At 51.1% G+C, this 20826-nt stretch overlaps 4 protein-coding genes across 4 annotated transcripts, besides 21 other annotated features; 1 reads left to right on the forward strand and 3 right to left on the reverse strand.

Moving 5' to 3' along the window:
- Positions 1 to 1002: 1002 nt before the first annotated feature.
- Positions 1003 to 1029: a microsatellite.
- Positions 1030 to 1255: 226 nt separating this feature from the next.
- Positions 1256 to 1282: a microsatellite.
- Positions 1283 to 1616: 334 nt separating this feature from the next.
- On the forward strand, positions 1617 to 3575 carry PVX_097830 (hypothetical protein, conserved; the record flags this gene model as incomplete). Its single annotated transcript, XM_001613176.1, has 1 exon — positions 1617 to 3575. The coding sequence occupies one exon, from the start codon at positions 1617 to 1619 to the stop codon at positions 3573 to 3575; it is 1959 nt and encodes a 652-aa protein (XP_001613226.1).
- Positions 2177 to 2199: a microsatellite.
- Positions 2396 to 2441: a microsatellite.
- Positions 2672 to 2726: a microsatellite.
- Positions 3268 to 3289: a microsatellite.
- A 247-nt stretch (positions 3576 to 3822) lies between the features above and the next one.
- Positions 3823 to 5761, reverse strand: PVX_097825 (hypothetical protein, conserved; the record flags this gene model as incomplete). The annotated part of the gene is made up of 1 exon (XM_001613175.1): positions 3823 to 5761. The coding sequence occupies one exon, from the start codon at positions 5759 to 5761 to the stop codon at positions 4121 to 4123; it is 1641 nt and encodes a 546-aa protein (XP_001613225.1). The 3' UTR covers positions 3823 to 4120.
- Positions 4226 to 4255: a microsatellite.
- Positions 5762 to 6906: 1145 nt separating the features above from the next.
- Positions 6907 to 6935: a microsatellite.
- A 1313-nt stretch (positions 6936 to 8248) lies between these two features.
- Positions 8249 to 10051, reverse strand: PVX_097820 (actin-related protein, putative; the record flags this gene model as incomplete). The annotated part of the gene is made up of 1 exon (XM_001613174.1): positions 8249 to 10051. The coding sequence occupies one exon, from the start codon at positions 10049 to 10051 to the stop codon at positions 8249 to 8251; it is 1803 nt and encodes a 600-aa protein (XP_001613224.1).
- Positions 8520 to 8694: a microsatellite.
- Positions 8794 to 8834: a microsatellite.
- A 159-nt stretch (positions 10052 to 10210) lies between the features above and the next one.
- Positions 10211 to 10237: a microsatellite.
- An 82-nt stretch (positions 10238 to 10319) lies between these two features.
- Positions 10320 to 10342: a microsatellite.
- Positions 10343 to 11368: 1026 nt separating this feature from the next.
- Positions 11369 to 11403: a microsatellite.
- A 908-nt stretch (positions 11404 to 12311) lies between these two features.
- Positions 12312 to 12333: a microsatellite.
- A 161-nt stretch (positions 12334 to 12494) lies between these two features.
- Positions 12495 to 12520: a microsatellite.
- A 107-nt stretch (positions 12521 to 12627) lies between these two features.
- Positions 12628 to 20366, reverse strand: PVX_097815 (hypothetical protein, conserved; the record flags this gene model as incomplete). The annotated part of the gene is made up of 3 exons (XM_001613173.1): positions 12628 to 15176; positions 15419 to 19691; positions 19803 to 20366. The coding sequence occupies 3 exons, from the start codon at positions 20364 to 20366 to the stop codon at positions 12628 to 12630; spliced, it is 7386 nt and encodes a 2461-aa protein (XP_001613223.1).
- Positions 12677 to 12697: a microsatellite.
- Positions 12803 to 12931: a microsatellite.
- Positions 13171 to 13240: a microsatellite.
- Positions 14758 to 14836: a microsatellite.
- Positions 16214 to 16237: a microsatellite.
- Positions 19055 to 19125: a microsatellite.
- Positions 20367 to 20826: the final 460 nt, after the last annotated feature.

Raw genomic sequence — 20826 nt, forward strand, 5'->3', positions numbered from 1 at the left:
TGATCAGACGCGAAGTGCACCGATCGGATGACACTCAGCGACGCATCGGCTTGACCCTGCACACCTGGACAAATGCGCGTCGCCACCAAAACGGAGGGAGGCCCGGCTGCCCCCCTTCACCCCCATGGCTGAGCAGCTGCCCCCTTCGCAGCGCCGAACGGTGTTCCTCACTATCGTGAGGGAACATCACCCACCTGCGAGATGATCCTCTCTCGCCCACTACTTTTGTCACTGCGGGAGTGCCTACAGGCTATCTCATCACACGTTTGCACCCCGAACGCAACGCTTTAATAGATTTTTTTTTCTTCTTTTCCTACATGGCGGTGACTTCGGAGTAGCCACGACCAAATGGGAATGGCCCCCGGGGCGTGGTCAATTTTGGGAAAAAAAAGCGCCCAAAAGGGCTCCCCCCTTTTTAAAACTCCATTTTGAAGAAGACTACATGTATGGCGGTACATTTAGGGCGGTACATTTAGGGCGGTCCATTTGTGGCTCCCCTTTTTGAAGGGCTCTTCCACTTCACCTCACTTCACTTCACACCTGGCTGATATGCACTGCCCTGCGATGCCAGTCGGTTCGCCGCCCACCCCTTGTGTGTAATGCCCTCTGCGGTGTGCCGGGGACGTGCCGCGTGGATGAGCAGCGTTTGCTTCCCTGAGGGGGAAATGAACCAACCCGTTCATTCGGCCGCTCTTTTCATGTTCGTAATTAGCGCTGCCCATTGAAGGCGCCCCTCCGCTGGGTAGATGTGCCCCAGGAGAGTAGCCATAAGGCAAACCAGCTCACCCCACATGGCACATCTACCCACGGAGGATAGGAAAAGCGCACTGGTGTTAACTCTCCTGCGCTGTGCAACCTGTTGGCGGTAGCGCGGGGGTGCATACCGAGGCAGGGAAAATACACTTTTGGTGGAATTTTTTTTTTTTTCTTGAAACGTCGACGCGCTTTTGTAAAGGAGCGCCGCTTGGAAAGGCCCACTCGTCAGCGAATCGTGGCAAGTTGAAGAAACAAATGGTGCAGGAAAGGAAGTCATCCGTTTTGAACCCCCGCCCCTCCCCTTTTTCTGCTTCTTTCCCCCCCCCCCCGTGAATGGCAACCGAAGGGAGTGCTCACTCTGCTTGGTTGGGGGTGAGCATTACCTTTTATCTTTGTGTCCGTGCGCCTTCTGAGCGCACCCGAGAAACAGGGCTTAACCGATGGGAGCCCGGGGAGTGCTCACTCTGCTGTTCTGCATGTGGGGGACGAGGCTGATTGGCGAACGGGTAAGCGGGGTGTTCGCAAGGGAGAAGGCGAAACGGTTGAATGTGGGCAGTCCGGAGAGGGGGTCCCTCTCTCCATTACGTGTTGGAAGAACGAAAGGAGGATTCATCAGATGTATTGTTGGAGGGAAGGAGAGGAAGAATCTCCACGAGGGGGTGGACTTCCCCCGAGGGAGTAACCCTACCAGGGTGAGGAAGACGTCCCTTTTTTTTAGTGAATCCCCAGAGGGGGTCACCTCTTCCAGTGTGTGGGCCAACAATCATGGGGGGATCACTCTAATGGGAGCCCCAAACAGAAGTGAGATGAACATCCCCAGGAGAGTGCATCGAAATAGGGGGATAAGTTCCACACGCCAAATGAGGGGAGAGAGATCTTCCTTCTTCCGGCTGGGAGCCAAAATGCCAGTAATCACAGTGAATAGGAAGCTCTTCCCAAAGGAGTACAGCACAGACTACGAAGAGATCCTACGCAAGTTTGACGTGACCTACATCAATTACAAAACGAGACTGAGGAGCAAAGAAGAGATAGACATACGCGCCATCGATGACCTGTATGGCCAAATATATGACAGCAGCGTTTTGAAGAAGCAATTCTATTTTTTCCTTTACCACGACGATATAAACACATGCCACAGAGTTTTAAATGAAAATAGGAACGTCCTAACTAGAGAGGAGTCCTTTCAAATGCTAAACAGCTTGCCCTATATCTTTTTCAACCATTTGAATTACGTGTATCCCACGGAGAGTAATGTGGACCGAGTCCTCTCGCAGCTGGTGAAGACCTACATATTTCAGTACGCCAATGATAGGAACGTGGATTTTTTGAATTTCAAATATAAGTACAACGAGTTGGATGACTACTGCCTGGGGCTGGAGCGCCAGTTCCTCGCGGGGGGAGTTAGCGGTGGGGAAGTTAGCGGCGGGGAAGTTAGCGGCGGGGAAGTTAGCGGCGGGGAAGTTAGCGGCGGGGAAGTTAGCGGCGGGGAAGTTAGCGGCGGGGAAGTTAGCGGCGGGGAAGTTAGCGCCGAGGTTACCAGTGGGGAAGACACCCACACGGGGGGTGGCAGCGGGGAAGACACCCACATGGCTACCGCCAAAGTGGCTGACTCCATCTACGATGACGGGCGGGACACCAACTACGAGCGCAAGTACAGACACATGTCCTACGACTACAAAATCATTGAGTGTACTAGCAAATACAGGGAGCTCATGGAGAGGTTCGGGAAGTACCCGCAGAGCGTCAAGGTGCAGAAGGTGCAGCTGCTCTACACCAAAATAATAAGCATGAAGGCGAACAAGCTGTTCGAGGCCTTTAGGAAGCACGAAAGTGTCAAGCGGAACGAGGACAGGAAGATCTACAGAAATGCAAAGATGACGTTGGACCCAGAAAAGCTAACCCCCTGTCTAAATGAGCCGATAAGGTACGACCCAAAGGAGAAACGAAGGGTGAACGAGCTGTTTCATAAATATGTAGAGCAGAAAGACCTCATCAAAGCCGCCCTCATCATAAGAAAACACACCAACCTGATTGACACCAAGGAGAAGAAGAGCCAGCAAATAATGAAGGAGTTCCTGCGCCTACACGAATACATATATAAATGCAACAAATACAGTGAGGAACAACTGGCCCACTTGCGGATGGTCTATTATTCCACTGTTCAGAAGCCGAGAGTCATCCGGAAAATTTGCGAAGTAGGCATGTGGGAGCAGGGGGAAAACGCCACCCATAAGGAGGTTTACGAAAGGCAACTAAATGAGTATTTAAAAAAGAGGGAAGCCCTACGGGATGAGAGGATGAAGAAGAAAAATATTGACATGGACCAAATACGGGACTTCAGTTCGGCCTACCCTATGGAATGGCTGCCTGTCCTCTACAAGGATATGTTTGAGCAGATCGAGCGGGAAAAAAATTCCAAAACTTTCGAGCGCAAGAGTGCCTTCAGCAAGAGGAGGGACTCCATCAGGAGGTTGTTCTCCCCCGGGGGGGAACCGCGCGAAGAGCAGAGAGGCAGAGACGTAACACACGAAGAGCAAAGAAGCAAAGACGTAACACACGAAGAGCAAAGAAGCAAAGACGTAACGCACGAAGAGCAAAGAAGCAAAGACGTAACGCACGACCAGCAGAGAGGCAGGGACCCCACGCACGACCTTCTAAATGTGAAGAACGAACTCAAGTTTGGCCGCAACGTCCTGAATTACAAGAAGAAAATTCTGGGCAAGAACAGGCGCAAGCGGGCCGAGGCCTCCAAGGGCGGCGCCTCCGGGGGGGGGAAGTCTGCCAAGGGCAGCGGGGACGCCACCGAGGGGGATTCGTAAAGTGGTCACAGCGCTGTCCCCCATCGAGGTAATCCCTATTATGGTCACCGCGCCGTCTCCCACCGAAGCGTATTTGTAATGGGGTCACCGCGCCGTCTCCCACCGAGCGCATACACCGTGTATACCACTCCTTTTCGCTCCTCCATGCGCACAAGGGAGGAAACTTTTACACAGCCTTGTTGGGGGCCGCAACCTCGTTGGTGGGCGCAACCGCGTGGCCAGTCGACCACCCCATCGTTCCCTTTAAAAAAAATTTAAAACTTTTAATTCGCAAGTTAATTAAAAAGACGTGTACAAATGTGTATCCTCGTCGGGGACCAAACAGGAAGGCGAGGGGCACACGGCGCTGGTCTGTGTGCACCTCTATGGGGGGGGGAACAAAAAATGACAAAATTGGGGGGCGCCTGGGCAGATCAGCGGCAGGCGAGTTGCAGATGAGTCGCAGATGCGCGGCTGATATGCAGCTGATACGCGGCTGATACGCGGCTGATACGCAGCTGATACACAGCTGATGCACAGCTGATGCACAGCGGGTGCGCGCCCAGCTAGAAGCACCCCCTGACGTAAAAGAACAAAGAGAAAGAAACAAACACAAGCGAAATGAAGTAATTCGTCGTGAAGCGAAAATCTTTAAAATAAATGGAGGATATGTAAATGTTAAAGAGTAGACTGATGGGCGTGACAAAGAAGCGGGAGAAGCTCCCCACGTGTTTGATGAAGACGGACGTTATGATCCCGCCCACGCTGTTTAGGAGTATCAGCAGGGCAACGTATAGGAACTCCTTTACCGAGTTAAAGTGGTTGGAAAGGAAGAGAGGCACTCCGTTCGGTGGAGGCCCTCCATCTGGTTGTTCCTCGCCCTCGCGGGGGGCACCATGCCCTTGGTTCGCGGTGTTTGATTTCGCGGCGTTTGCTTTCGCGACGTTTGCTTTAGCGGCGTTTGCCTTAATGGCTTCTTCCTTCGCTGCGTTTTCTTTAGCGGCTTCTCCCTTCGCTGCGCTTCCCTTCACGTCCCCCCTTGCGGGCTCCCCCCTGAGCGCGGATGATATGTGCAGGCGACTGGTGGAGAGGCTCAAAATGATGGTGAAAAACGCGAGGCACATATTTTGAAACCAAAAGGAGTGCCTGTAGTTGAGGTAGAGGGACTCGAGGAAAACGCTGGAAAACCCACTGGTGAAGGTTGCCAGAAATGTGGTCAGGACACCTACGATGATGTTATTTCGTGTAGTTTTCTTCGGCTTAAGCATATTTGGGGAGACTTCCCCTTTTTTGAATGCTCTCGAAAGGGTGTAGAAATCGAAACGGGTGTTGTTCTTCAAACATTTCGTCTTCAAGTTGTGGATCAAAATGTCCCGCAGGTTCTCCACGGCGTTGTCTTTTAAAGGGGCAGCCTTCCACTTCCCCTCAATGTGTGTAGTACCGATCATTTTGCCCCCACTGTGTGTGCCGATCTCTTTTCCCCCACTGTGTGTACCGATCTCTTTTCCCCCACTGTGTGTACCGATCTCTTGTCCCCCACTGTGCGCATCTCCGCTGCCCCAATTGGGGGCGTCACTCCCCAGGTTATAATCCTTCAGACAAACCAGCGAGAGGAACAGGAAAGCGATCGAAATGAGCTGCGAAATTTTTACCCTCCTCTTCAAAAGGATAAAGGTAAAAATGACCACCACGAGGATCCTAAACTGGTAAAGCAGCTGGAACAAGGGGATGGGGATGCTGGAAATGGAGATGTAAAAAAAAATGTTTTGAAAGTAGTACAGGACGCTCGGCACAGTTAGGGAGACCAGGTAACTCCTCTTCCTCGTCCACGTGTCTGCCATATTTTCCCTCACCGACGTTAAATTGAATTTATTTTCGTGAAGGTAGAAGACGGTTGAAATTGCCAACTTCATTATTTCTGTGACGAAAATGATACTTTCTTCCTTCAGCTTGTGGTTTATTTTTTGCATCTTCATCGTTTTTATGGTCAGGTAGATGAGCAGTGTGTGCACTACGAGCACAGAGAAGAGGGCTGCCTTGACGAGGGGGTTTTCCCCTTGGGCGGGGCTCGCCTCCCCACTCGCCGCTCCACTGGTCTCTCCATTTGCCGCTTTACTTGCCGTTTTACTTGCCGCTCCACTCGCCGCTCCACTTGCCGCTTTACTCCACTGCCACCTGTGCCGCAGAGCCGATTGCGCGCCCTCCATTTTGTGTACCCTCTTGTCGCGCGAACATGGGCGATTAGCCGTTGGTCGCTTTCTTCTAAGGGTCCATGTGCCGCCTCACAAACGGGGGGGAACACGTGGGGTGAAGGGGCTCCGGACTGCAATCTAGCATGGGGCTTCCTCACAGTGGGGCTCTCTCACCATGGGGCTTCCTCACAGTGGGGCTCTCTCACCATGGGGCTTCCTCACAGTGGGGCTTCCTCACCAGGGGCTTTCTCGCCTCGCCGCCTGATCACCCCTCTACATGCATTTATTCACTCCTCTTTTGGCAGAGCGTCCGGATTGCTCCCGCCAGGTGGCCACAGAAGCTAGCTCGCCTGTTCACCGTACACCGTTCACTGCTCGCCGCTCACCACTCACCGCTCACCGCTCTCCTGCTCGCTCGTCTCAAGTCGGTAACTGTTATTCTAAGTTGAGTCGACACGGCCACCGCGTCGGAGCCTTATAGGAAGTCACAACTTAACAGCGAAAAAAGGAAAAAAAAAAAAAACGGAAGAAAGGCGCGATCCCTTTGACGGGACAAAGTAAAAATAATATCGCTACATGTATATAACCTCACTCCGGTAAGCATACTGATGTAGATATACCTTGCGACGTGAGGGGAGAAAAAAGGCATCAAAGGTGACGACTTTTTCTCTCCCAGCCGACTAGCCAAAAAAAAAATGAAAGCCAAATTGGGTAAACATTATGACTCACCATTATGTATACATATATATCTGCTTTGTTGGGTGAAAAAAAAAAAAAAAAAAAAAAAAAAAATACACTCAGCTGCGACTGTTCGTTGCGAACATGTCCGCTCTCATCATAAACAGCATTCCTTCACTTTGGTTAAAAAAACAAACAAACGTATACGCGGGGGTGTAGGCTACCCGAAGGGGCCTCCTTTAAGGAAGGACCAAAAAAAGCGATCAACGAAGCAACGCGGTAACGACGCAACGCGGTAACGACGCAACGCGGTAACGAAGCAGCGTGGTAACGAAGCAGCGTGGTAACGAAGCAGCGTGGTAACGGAACGGCGTGGGGTTCCACTCTGGGGGCACTCTTGTCTTCCTCTCACTCCGCGGCGCGCTATAATTTTTTTTGCAACGTTTTCTCCGCATCCCTCCTCGCGCAGGCAACTACGCTATGCACCTGTGTGAGCAGGTGTGCTTGTGCACGTAGAACTGCACAGCTGTACATGCACACGCGCGTGGCTCTCTGGGTGAACTCTCGCTGACGTTCCGCTTCGCACGAGCAGTAGCTTTCTTGCTTGTTCGTTTTGTCCGCTCGTTTTGTTAGCTCGTTTCGCCTGCTCCTTTTTCCCGCTCGTTTATCCTGCTCCTTTTTCCGCTCGCTTCGTCCGCTCGTGTGTTTGTTCCACGTTGCGCAGGTTTGCCTCGCTCGTTTCGCTACTCCTGTTTCTACGCTTTTCTCGTTGCTACTTTTTGCCGATTCGCTTTTTTTTTTTTTTACTTTTTTTACTTTTTTCCTTTTTACGCATTTTTGCTTTTTCTCTTTTTACGTTTTTTTACTTTTTTTACTTTTTCATTTTTTTTCTCACTTGAAACACACACAAGGGGTATTCACAAAAAATTTCGATAAGTGGGGAAACGAAAAAATGGGGGTGCAAAAATGCAAGCAGGGGGGGGAATGAAGTGGGAGGAGCGGATGAAGAAGCAGAAAGGGGAAGAGGCAAAACGGGGGGTATAAAAAAGCGAAAAAAGAAAAGGCAGGTGTGGACGCACAAACGGAATGGACAGCGCAGCGGTGCAAAAACACGGGTGTGCACTTCGCGCTTTGCTGTGCCACGCGCGTGTGCGCCTGCTCCCCGGACGCACGATCAGCTCATCACATTTTTCCCGCGGAAGTTCCCCCGCGCAGTCACAAAAAAAAGGTAAACATGGGGTAAACATGGGGTAAAATAGGGGTAAACATGGGGGCAAAAAAGGGGGTACCAAAAGGGGTAAACAAACGGATAAAAATGAACATTCAAAATGGACATCCCAAATGGACATCCCAAATGAACATCCCAAATGGACATCCCAAATGGACATCCCAAATGAACATTCCAAAGGAACATCCCAAATGAACATCCCAAATGAACTTCGGACGGGAGGTGGTGGGGCCCCCCACAGGGGGGCCGCGTAACAAACGAACGCTCCACGAACGGCGCCCGGCGAGGCGCCCAACTTGCGGAGGCGTGGCAAACTAGTATAAAAATCCGCAACGTGGTGTCCCCCCCCTAAAATTTAACTGAAAAGGCACACATCGCTGCTGAGAAGTACGTGCAAAATGTGAAACGAAAAAAAAAGGGAAAAAATGGGGTGACACTCCCCCAATAGAGAAACACACATCAGGGTGATTCTTCGAATGGGGGAAGTAACCACACAGGGAGGCTTCCACACAGAGGCAGCCACACTGAGGCTTCCACACAGAGGCAGCCACACTGAGGCTTCCACACAAGTAACCGCCGCCCCCCCCCCCCCCCTGCTAGCACTTCCGGTGGACGATGTCCAGGCCGAACTCCTCGTACTCCCGCCGCGTAACAAAAAAGGAGTTGAAATTTTTGAAGGAGGATAAGATGCTCCCGCCCTTCCAGGAAGAATACTGCTTATCGTATTTCCCATGGCTGAGCACCTGGAAGTTTTGCAAATTTGAATTGTTCATCATATCCAGGTGGTTAAACTCTTTAATAAATCGCTGGTTGAAATTATCAAATAGAGTTGACGAGCCGGTGAGGATAACATTTCGCAGCAGTTCTTCCTTCTGCTTTACGCACTTCCCATTAAGCATATTAAAGAGAGTGGTAGACACCCCTTCAAATTGCTCCTCCTTGAAAAATAAATTGCCCAAATGATGATTCAACTTGGTGTTACTTAATAACGAGGGGGTAAAAAATATTTCACATGCAATGTTATTAAATTTAGAAATGTTAATATTCTGTCCATCAGGCAGAATGTAAACATCTAGATTTTCATTAAAGGTCATATTTTTTGCATCATGAATTTTATTTTCGCTATGAGCTACTTCACATAAGTAGCTTTTTAAATCCTTCAGAGGGATGTACTTGGCTTTGTTATAATAGTCTAGGTGAATCTTCTCTTTATTATAATTCTGGAGGTTCCCATTTTGCTTGTAAAATTCGTAATACGGGATGCAGTACTCCTTATTATGTTTTTCTAGCAATTCTTCCAGGAAGAAATCTACCGTAGACCCACCTATATTATATATTTTATAATTCTTATCGTCTATACCTCCCTCATTGCACAGGGAGAAGTCCGTGTAGCATGACCCTATGTCCACGACTGAACATACTTTTTTGTTATAGGCAAACCCGGTGAGCACCGATTTGGAGTTAAAATACAACGCGGGAACTTTGTACTTTTCAAATAATAGCTCCGAAATTTTGGCCTTTATTTGTTGGTTCCTTTTATTAGGCAGGGAGAAGAGGTATGGGAATTTTTCCATTTTCTCATTCAGCCCACAACTCACATTGTTATGATTGTTTAGCATGCTCCTTATGCCGTTCACGTCTATCAGTTTGTTTTCCACTAGGTTCATGTCGAAGTAGTTGTTTTCTTCCGCCCACTCCTGGAGCGTTTTTAGCTCCGCTTTGGGGTCCCTCTCCCGGGGGGGGGCCTCCGCGCGTTCGTTTCCCCCCGTTGGGGGTGACTGCGATTGTGGCGATTGTGGCGATAGTTGTGACTGTTGCGACTGGTGTGACGGTTGCGATTGATGTGGTGGCTGCGATTGATGTGGTGGCTGCGATTGATGTGGTCGTTGCGACTGCTCCGTTTGCTGCGACTGCGGGAGAGCCTCCGCCGCGTCGCCCTCGTGGGGCCCCTCCGCGGCCGCGGCCTCCCCGTCGACGAACTCGCTAGACATGTCGCTCTGCTTGTGCAGCTTGTTGCCGATGAACACCTTGACCCTCTCCTGCAGCAGCCTGTGCACGCACCGACCCCCATTCACATTCATGAAGAGGATCTTCTCGAACACATCCTCGTTGACATCAAAGTGGTTCTTGCTGTCCAGGTAGAGACAGGGCTTCACCTTGGCATCCTCCAGGGCCTCCAAATAGCACAGGGGGTAAATCAGGTTGAATTGGTAAAACTCCCCCTTGGTGCAAAGGCATTTCTTATAAATTTCGTTTTTTATTTTAACCTCCAGGTCCAGTGGCACCCCTACATTCGAGCTGAATATGTTCGTCGGGTTTTCGTCCCCCGCGTAGCCGATTTTCGTGTTTTCGAAGCCCAGGTCCACTACGATGCTCAGGATGTCGTTGTAGGAATCCATTTGGCGCGCGGGTGCGTGGGGCGATGCAGGCGTGCAGGCGGGTACGCGCGCGGGGTGGAGAGGAGCGGCGAAGAGCGGCAAAGAGCGGCGAGTGGGGGAGACGAGTGGGGGCGTCGAAGGGGGCGGCTAGTGGAAGCAACCACGTGGGAGTAACTGAACGGGTGCGCAAGGAAGCACACGGCGAGGGGGACAAACAACCGGCGGACAAGCAACCGGCGAACAAACAACGGGTGGAAATGTAACCGGTGGGAATACAACCGGCGGAAATGCAACCGGGCCGTCCTACGCGACTGCCGGTTTGCGCCAAAAATCTGCGGCGAGGCAGAACGGCACAGCCACGGGAAGGACGCGGGCGCACGTAGCGATGCAAACAAGGGAAGAAACGCTTATATGCTCACACGCACTATACACATGCATACGTATTCATGCATGCGTGTTGATGCATGCGTGTACATGCGCTCGAGGGGGTCCGCCCGCACCGCTACGCGAGCATGCAGATACGCATGTGTGCGCGCTGAAAGTGATTCGAAGCGATGAACTGGTACACACACACGGGGAGCAAAAGGAAAAAAAAATAGGCATAAAAGAACACGCATGCAGGAAAGCGGCCAAATGGGGAAGGCAAAAGGGAAAAGGCAAAACAGCAAAAGGGGGAAACAGCAAAACGGCAAAAGGGCAAACAGGCAAAATGCAAAAGGCAAACTGCAAAACGCAAAAGGCAAACTGCAAAAGGCAAACTGCAAAACGCAAAAGGCAAAACGCAAAAGGCAAAACGTAAAAGGCAAAACGCCAAAGGCAAAAACGAACAAATGTTGGGGAAAGAAAAAAAAATAAAGCGAAGTACAGATGCAAGAAATGTTTTGCACGAAGGGGGGCAAAATTAAAAGAGTTAGGAATTCTTCATTCTAAAAAAAAACTGACCATGTTTGTCCCCCCGCTACCAACCCGTTTTTTGGATCGCTTTTCCCTAAGTGGCAGTGGCGTATTCAGAAAGGTGTACGCATTTATGCATGCAGCACGAACACCCATGGTGCGCGTAAGCGTACATCTACCGCCCGCGCATGTGCGGATGTGCATGGCATGCGCGCGAACAGCACGCAAAAAAAAAAAAAAAAAAAACGCGTACAGGTACGCAAAAGTGAACGTGAACAGAATCGCCAACATGGCCTGAGCGCGGACACGAGCTGAATACGTTTTTACGCATATGTGAGCATTTGCATTTGCGTATCATTTTTATTTTCATTTTTATTTTCTTTTTATTTTTTTTTTTCGCACTTGCGTTGGCCGCTACTCGCGGGGATACAAATTTCGCCACTTTTTAAGCGGATGCTGGGCGGGTTGGCCCCATGGGCATGAACGTGGTGTGGGGATGGCTAGATGGCGGGAGGAAGTGCGGACGGGTACACGGCGGGCGCACGTATGCACGTGGGGAGGTGTAATACTGCATACGGATGTGCGTATGCGCGTGTTTATTCTGTTTGCTTTACTTCCTTTGGATTCGCTTCACTTTTTTCTTTCCTTTTTTTTCCTTTTTTTTTTCCTTTTTCTGCGGTTCAGATTTTTGCGCGCCCACCCTACTGGCCAAACCCGCGGAGCCAACCGCCGCCGTCAGGGGACGCGCGTATCGCGAACCCGGTCCATTCGTAAGACCAGCCCCGCGGGTGGAAACGATATTTTTTCACCCCACACCCATGTTAAGTGTAAAAATAATTCCATTTAAAAAAAATTGGTTTGGCTGTTCGGTTGTTTGGCTGTTCGGCTGTTTGGCTGTTCGGCTGTTTGGCTGTTCGACTGCCAGAAGGGGAAGAGGCGTGTATTAACTCGGTAGGCTGCACGTGTGCAGGGTTAACCGCGCGCAAGCGGCACGCACGCGCAAATCAGCATGTAAAAAGGAGTATGTAAAAAACGGCGTGTAAAAAAGAGTATGTAAAAAACAGCATGCAAAAAACGGCATGCAAAAAACAGCATGCAAAAAACAGCATGCAAAAAACGGCATGCAAAAAACAGCATATTAAAAACAGTACGTGCAAATCAGCACATGCACGCGCGTCCAGTTGGGCCAGCTGATAGCCGTGGGTTGCGTTTTTTTTTTCCATGCCAGTTTGCCAATTGGTGTAGAAAAATAGCGCAGAAAAAGGACATCGGGGGTGAACGCATTCGCATACGGGGTGGCCATTACGCACATGCGCTCGTTTAGTCACCCGCGGGGGGGTTAAAATGGTTTCAGCGGCCGCGCGCCGGTCCAAGTTGTATTCACGATGGGAAAAAAAAAAAAAAAAAAATATATATGTAATATATATAATATGTGTAATATATATATTATATAAATGATTAAGCAAGCGAAACGGGGAGGCTCGGCCAAGCGGGCGCCGCGCCGCGCCGCGCAACTGAGCGGGTTATCACAAAAAAAGCACCTCCGACTGGGGGAGGCGTACCTCGCCGCAAAGGGGCCGTCTGGCGCACGCACAGACATACGCATGGGAATACACAATTCACGCGGGGGTGTGCCCGATGGATGCCGCCCAATCGAGGGGAAAAACCCTCCCGCGCAGCCGGACACGACCAGCTCACCACCCTCACCGGTGCACCTGCACAATTAATTGGTTGAGCGGCTGCACCATGAACGTCTGATTGTGCATGTCAAAAATGATGTGAAATTTATTTATGTTGTAGATTCCCTCCCGAGTGAAGAGCACATTAAAATATAACTTTTTGCTTTGTCCCTTTTTCAATCTTTTTACATGCCTTTGGATAATACCCATGAAGAGAAAGCCGCTTAATGAAAGGGCCCTTCTTCCTGTGGCTTTCTTCTTTGGGGCATTTGCTGATGGGAGGTTGCTGCCCAGTGGGGTGCACTGGTGGGCGTCTGCGCAGTGGCTGTTGTGCACATATGTGTTGTCCCTTACGGTTTGGTGGAACTTCCTGGTCATTTTATCCTTGCGGAGGTTTCTTTTTGCCGTCGAGTTGGCTGCCTCGAGTAGCACGTCCTGGTTCGCGGTGTGCTTCGCGGTGTGGTTAGCGGTCTGGTTAGCGGTCTGCTTCGAGACGTGCTTCATATCGTGCCTTTCGCTGGCCCAGAGGCCAACCCCTTCACTGACAGGCTCGCCCTCCCCATCCACCTCATCGGGGAGACAACCACGCTCAGGAAACCCCGTCGACATGCTTACCTCAAAGTTACCATCCCGTCGGTAGCTTGCGCTTATGGGGTTGTAACTGGGTAACTTGATTTTCCGCACCACGCTGTTCTGTGCAATGCTTATTTCGTCGTTAAGTGAGGAGTGGTAGGAGAAATGGGGGGCGCTCGCCGGTCCTTTTGGTGCGTCCATGCTACATTGGGGGGAGTCCCCATCATACAGGTTGTTGCACTCCAACACCTGATCGATTTGGAACGTCCCCAACTCGTTTGCGCAGCTGGGTATGTCCGTATCACCCACGATTGCGGCGCTCACGTTGATGCTGCTTGCCGAGGGGAGTTTCTCCTCGACCTGCGGAGGGCCATCCCTGTGTGGGTATTCCGTCTGTCCAGGGGGCTCCTCCCCCCGATCGGTGCCCCGATCAGGAGCGTCCAACATGGGAAGTTCCATCTCGCTATCTCCCACCTCGTTAAGCCCCACCTCTGTAACTTCCACCTCGTGCCCCCCTTCATCCCCGCAACACTCCATGGAGAGGGCCGAATTCATGCAGTCCACCTCCTCAGCTTGCACATAAAAATTGGTGAGGTCTTCTCCTGAGTTGTTCCGAATGTTGATGGCTATTTTGACACTTTTTTCCTTTTTGCCATTCAGGTAAATGTCTCTATCCGTTTGGTCCACAGAGAGGGTAACTATATCGGTGGGGAAGTGGACTGCCTTTTTCAAGGACCCCTTGCGGGTGTGCGTTCCATCCTTGACGACCCAGTTCATGTGGACGGCGATGGGGGGTTCATTATGAGGGGAGCTTCTCAACACGTCCACTGCTACGTTTGGAGGGGCCCCCCTTGCGCAGAGAAGCGCCGTGGATTTTTCTCCTCTCCTGAGGTGCAAAAAATCGGACGCGTGCAGGGTAACCAACTTGGTGAAGCTCGAAATGGAGTGTATGTTTACACTTCCTTTGGGGGGCCCCTTTTCACCCTCCAAAAGTATGCTGTGCATGTAAATGTCACTCCTGCACAAGTTGTGGATGAAGAAATAAATGAACGAGTTGGGACCATGGCAGGGGGTGAGGAGGTATGTACTTAGCCTGACCAGCGGAACGACATGCAGCAGCCTTATGAATAAAAAACATTTTTCCTTTTTTTCAACGAACATTTCTGGATAACTGAGGCCACTTTCTTTTTTCCTCTTCATGTGCGCGTCATCTCCCACGTTTTCCGCTTCATTTTTATGTTTGCACAAAGCTGTTATCATACATTTGTGCATCCCTGTACAGTTCGATTTTACCTGAACGTGCAGGTAAAAAACGTCATTGGGGAAAATATCTCCACTGATTTTTATGTGCTGAATTTGTTTGTTTTTAAATTTTTGCCTAAACACGTTGGTGTCTTCACGTAGTGCCTCTTCACAGTACAGGTCGGCAGCTACGGAGAGGCGTTTCCCCGTTGGGTTAAGTTCATTTGGGGGGTCCCCAAGTAGGTACTCCTCCTCGTTATGTACCACCTTATAGCAATTAAAAAGGCTGGACGGGGTTATGCACACACTTAGGTAGTTAACTGGCATGGCTGAGTGGTTAACCGCTTTTATGACCATCTCGAACTGTTCTCCTTCGAAAAGCTCAACAAAATCTACCTCATAATTGCTGACGTCTCTCTTCTCCCCCGAACGGACGTCTTCAAATTGGAAGGAGAAATGATATGTATTGTCGTAGACGTAGAGGAGCAGCCTGTTATCTACGTCGTAGTGCTTCATACATCCTGCGCTGTTCCCTTCTGGCATTCCAATGTTGCTAGACCAGGTATATGAGTTAATTTCCTTGTTGAGCCGCTTTACACTTTGCTTCTTGTCCTCTTTGTCCTCCTTCCAATCGCTGGCGTACACTTCGTCGTACTTGATGGTGTGCATGCGGTCGAACTTTTTATTTAGCCTCTTCATGCCGTGCGCGAAGAAGTTCTGGTGCACCTTGACGAGGCCGAAAAGGTGCCACGTTATTCCTGAGCAGGGAGGAAGTGCAGCGATGGGGTTGCGAAGTGTGGAAGTGCAGCGATGGGGTTACGAAGTGTGGAAGTGCAGCGATGGGGTTGCGAAGTGTGGAAGTGCAGCGATGGGGTTGCGAAGTGTGGAAGTGCCGCAATTGGGTTGAGAGGTGACGTGCGTGCCATGGGGAGCCACCCCCACTAATGAGCCACCACCCCCTAACCACACAGTCGCCTCCTCAACCCCCTGTCGCTCTTACCCGAAATGAAGAGCAAGCCCCTCTTCTGCGGGCGCAGGAACAGCGTGAAGGTCCTGGTCTCCCTGGCCTCCAAAATTATTACCCTCTTCTCAACCTCAACGTCGTTATTCATTCCCCCGTTATGGTAATACGCGCAGATGTGGGCTCCCTGACATTCCACCTTCGTGTGCAGGGGATTCACCAGCTTAAAAGTCACGAAGATGAATTCCCCCTTGGAAGCGTACTGAACGAATTTGCTGTTCGCGATGGTTTCCTCCTTGGTTGTGGACCTCTGGTAAATATTCTTCCCTTTTATGGACCGCATGAGGGGGAGGCAGTTGGTGAATTTTCTCTTCAGGTCGTGGACGTACGTGGTGAAGCACTCCCTACTGCTTGGGCTGAGGAAAGGGGTCGTGGTGATCGATTTGATGGGTGAGTCTTCAGCAGCGTAGGGGTAGTTGTTATCCCGCTTCCCTTCTGTAGCGGTAGCCCCAGGGGTAGCAGCCACAGGGGTAGCAGCCACGGGGGTAGCAGCCCCTGTGAAAGACCCCCCCACACCTTCTGCGCCTTCCGCACCTTCTACCCCTTCACCAAAGGGAACCTCAGCTGAAGAACCTTCAACACAACCGCTGTACACACAATTGATAAACTTCTTGTACGTGACGTGGAGGTAATTCAGCTCGTGGAGGTTTGCCGGAGACAAATTTTTAACCTCCCTAGCCATGATGGTGAACAGGTCCTCAACTGTCGTGTCGTAGGCCTTCATTTTGAAGAGGCTCTCCTTGATGATGCTGAAGAGGTTAGTTTCGACTTTCCGCTGATACGTGTAGATGTTCGTTTTGCTCACATAAAGGGAGTTCACGAAGCAGCCCTCGTCGTCCCTTATGTGGAGGAGGGGGATGCGCAGGTTAAGGGGCTTTATTATGTTCTGCTCGGCGTCCTCCTGGAAGTACAGCATTCGGTTTGGCTTGTTCGGGGCGGCCGCGTCGCTGGAAGCAGCTTCGTTGGGGGGGGCCGCTTCGTTGGGGGGAGCAGCTTCGTTGGGGGGAGCAGCTTCGTTGGGGGGGGCCGCTTCGTTGGGGGGAGCAGCTTCGTTGGGGGGAGCAGCTTCGTTGGGGGGGGCAGCTTCGTTGGGGGGAGCAGCTTCGTTGGGAGGAGCAGCTTCGTTGGGGGGAGCAGCTTCGTTGGGAGGAGCTTCGTTGGGAGGAGCTTCGTTGGGAGGAGCTTCGTTGGTGGAAGTTTGCCGAAACGAAGTTTGCTGAGATGGCGTTTGATTGGACGTCTGGTTGGACGCCTGGTTGGACGTCCCGGTTGGCTCGCCCCGGTCCCGCAGCCGCCGGAAGAACCTGCTCAAAACTCGGTCGACGTAAATTTTGTACACGTAAGCGAACTCCCTAATGAAGTTGATCTCCTTATCCGGAGACGCACAGTACATGTCTACGCGTCCGTTGAGGACGTAGGACTGTTCGAAGCTCTTGGCGATGGAATTCAAAATGCAGATGTAGTGGTTCAGTGCCTCGTAGTACAAATTGATGCTGAATGCCTGCCGAGCCATCATAAAATGCAAGTGCTCGTAAATGTGCTTCATTTTTTTCTTCTCATATTTTTTTAGCACCTTGGAATAGCAAAACAGAGCCAGCTTCTTAAACCCACATTTATTGAACGTGTGTCCAGCCAGGGTCATTTCGAATAGGTACTTCCTACATTTGTAGTCGTTTTTTTGGGGGGCAATTTGCTCCTCTGGGTCATCCTCCAGGGGGGGATTTTTTACATCGTGATGGAGACTGCCTCGACTCGCACTTTGGTAACTCCCCTCCTCGTAATCATCTGAGCTGGTGAGAGTCTCCACGGTTTGTCTTCGCTTCTGAGAGTCGCCACTTCGCTCTCCGTTCCCTTTGCAGTGGTTCACATTGTAACTTTCACCAAACGGGGGGTGAACCGTTTGGTTGCCTTCGAGCGATGCGTCCCCCAGGTGGGACTGCCCAGAAGTGGTGTCACCCCCGCTTGGTAAATGCTTCGTTTGTGCACCTTGCCCGTTCAGGTGGTGCTCCCCCATCGTAGTGGTTCCCCCTTTAGCGCCCCCCAGGTTAGAAGCTTCCCTCTTATGAGCTGAATTGGCCACTACCTCAACGGGTCGTTCCTTTTTTTTTTTTTTTTTTTTCCTTTTCTTGTAACTGTAAGTTATTTGTTCGAGGAGCAGCCCCGACCTTATGTTGTTAATTTGGAAGGACAGCTTGGTGGGTCTCCCCTCGCCCACGGGTCTGCTCTCCTCAATGAGTCTCTCATCCAGGCAGGTAAAATCCACATTAGCGTTGATCAAAATGTTTACGGATGCCTCGTTCTTCCCATCATGCATCAGAGACAAGTAGTAATTTAATATGCAGCATATGAACATGTAGTTGAGGTGCTGGCACTTGGCGAACATCTGGTAGCTCAGGTCCAGGTAGTACAGGGAGTCCTTTTTGTTCACCAGACTCTCCATGCTGAATATGCAAAGACTCGTAAGCTTGTAGATGCTGCCCAGGTAGGAATATAGCTTGTCGTGCTTAAATTCGTTGATGCAGATTTTCAGCGTGCCGTAGGCCAGCTCGTACTCCCCCAGGATGAAGTACACGTCGCAGAGCGTTTTGTACAGCCGCTCCAGGGGCTCCTTGCCGTAGCTCTTCGCCTCTCCTGAGTTGGCGGCGTCGCCCGTGTTGGAAGCATTACCCATGTTTGCAATATTAGCTGTGTTTGCCGCATTAACTGTGTTTGCCGCATTAACCGCGCTTGCCGCATTAACCGCGCTTGCCGCATTAACCGCGCTTGCCGCATTAACCGCGCTTGCCGCATTAACCGCGCTTGCCGCATTAACCGCGCTCCCCACCTGCGCCGAATACCCACTTGTGCTCCTCTGCACCGAAGGGGACTCGGGCGGAGTGCTTCTCTGGTGGTCCCCCCGAAGGGCAGCCCTCCCCTCCTCCTCCTGTACAGCATGTACATCTTGTACCCCCTGCGTAATCCGCACACCCTGCGCATTATGCGCGTCGTGCACATCGCTGCTCGGCGCCAGCACATTCTGAGCGACGTTGAGGAAAGCACTGCCTGTCTGCTCAGCGACCAACAGAGCAGCATCCGTGGACGTAAAATTCAGCTTGGTCCTCTTCCACATGAACTTCAGCTGGTTGCGAAAGGTCTTTCTGTTCCTCAAAATGAGGTGGTTGACCTCGTAGGTGATTGTGCTGATGTAGGGGATTACACAGATTTGCACAAAGTTATGAAAAAACATTTTTAGGGAGACAATATCCACGTGGTCGAGGCAGCAGCAGAAGTAGGTCTCATCCAAATGCAGGGGGTCCTTCTTACTGATGTATATAGTTTCGTTTGACAATATGTAATCATATACGTGGCTCATTTGATTGGCAAAGTTTTTTTTTACCTTTTTCATTTCCTCAATTTGGGTGCTACTTGTGGCTGCCTTTATCCCATCCTGAATGGAGTCACCAAAATGGCTACCCAAGTTGTCTGCGTACAGCTGCTGTATTCTGTTTAACCGCAGATGGTGGGGGTTCCTTTGCGAGCAAAACTTATTTTTGCTCCTCCTTATGGAGTTAATCTCTGTGTAGGATAAGAGTCGTTCGTCCCCTAGGACGCTTTCCTTGGAGTGTGGCTGTTGAGCGGTGGAGTCGTTCTCTTTGGCCTCTCCGTACTCCTCAACGGTTTGTTTGTTGGGCCCCTCTGAGGGGGGCTTCCCTTCGCAGGGGCTGCCCACCTGGGTAACTCCTCCATTTGTCAGCTCTTCATCAGAAGGGCCTCTAACCCTAGGGGGGGAACCAACCCCGTCTAGGTGATCCCCCTTATGAGTGTCCCCCGTATGAGTGTCCACCGTATGAGTATCCACCGCATGCACATTTTCCTTCCCTCCCCCTAGGCAGTTACTCATAAATCGATGCGCCTTGATGATAAGCAAATGGCACTTGAAGTTGAGGAAGGTGGACTGGATTTTCACAAAAAGTTTCTGCACGTCAGTCTCTATATCATCTTCTTGGTTGCTCGATATGTGTAGGAGAACAATACATTTGGGTATATGTGCATGCACATTCACGTGTTCCTTTTTCAACTCCTTCTGCATCATACCTTTGTACGTATCGATTACGTTTTGGTCCCTCGTGCTGCAGATGTAGATGAGCCCCAGGGGGGTACAGGAGCTGTCGCTCAGCAGGTGCGTGTACTTCCAGGCGGTCTTAAAGTAGGTCCTAAACCACGGCAGGAAGAAGGCGTTGTATTTGTGCACGTTCGATAGGGACTCCTTTCTCTCAGCGCTGTGTAGAAGTGGAGGTGGGGCTGGCGAAGCAGACGGGGTAATCGTGGCAGACGGTGCGTGGACGGGAGAAAGGGGGCTGCCCCCTCGATGGGCCTCCCCCACCCTTTCGCTGTACACACTGTGCGAGGGGAACGCCCCCCCCGCGGGCTTCCGCAAAACTTCCTTCTTCACATCAGCTGCTAACGCATTTGAGTTGGCGCAGATGTAGTTGAACTGGTCCTCACTCTGCTCGGCACTGTCCCGATTGTTCTTCGCAAAGTAGGCACTTAAGTTCCTTTCGCTATAAATGTCGCTGTAGTCCGGCTCATTCTGCGAAATGGTCTCAATTAAGAGCCGGTCCAAGGCGTCTAGCTTCACCTCTATGTATTCCTCCACGTTAACAAAGCGCAGCTTAAAATTCTGGTACTCTATTGTCTTTTGGCATACGACATTATTTTTGCTTAAGTAATTTAGGCTTACTGCTCCACTTAGGGTTAGGTCTAGTGGCTCATTTTTGTCATTCACCAGGTGGTTGGGGCACCCGAATGGCTGGAAGAGGTCGCTTATGCTGATGCCCAGGAACAGCGCCACTTCTCGGTTCGCCGTTCGGCTGCTGCTAATTAGGATCGTCGGCACGTAGATCTCCCCGATGATGTTTTTGATTTCCGCCTCGATGCGCCTGGCCATGGTGGGAAGCGGCGGGAAAGCGGTGGAAAAGCGGTGGTGTAGAAGCGGTGGCGGAGAAGCGGTGGTGGAGAAGCGGTGGCGAGGTGACGCGTGCAGCTTAGTTGCCGCTTAGTTGCCACTAAGTTACCGCTTAGCAGCCGCTTAACTGCCGCTTAACCGCCGCGTAGTTCCCCCAGCTGGAACTTCAAACCCGTGCAGGCCCCCACGAAATGCGCACACCAAGCGCTCACGGACGGCTCCGCATAGAGAAGCGCCACGCCCAGGGAGAGCACCCCTATAGTGGTTACATAAAAAGGGGTGAAGTCTTGTACTGAAGGAAAAGCGGCTAGGCGTTATCCATAACCCCAAGCGGTGGTAAATCTTGTCGTTGGGGATATAGCACAAAAAAAAGGGGGCCTTTAAAAGGATGACCAAGGCCAGTCTGCACACAAACATGAGCACATAGCTACACCTGCTGGGT

This window comes from Plasmodium vivax, chromosome 10 (genome assembly GCF_000002415.2).
Source record: "Plasmodium vivax chromosome 10, whole genome shotgun sequence".
Taxonomy (NCBI): Eukaryota; Apicomplexa; class Aconoidasida; order Haemosporida; family Plasmodiidae; genus Plasmodium; species Plasmodium vivax.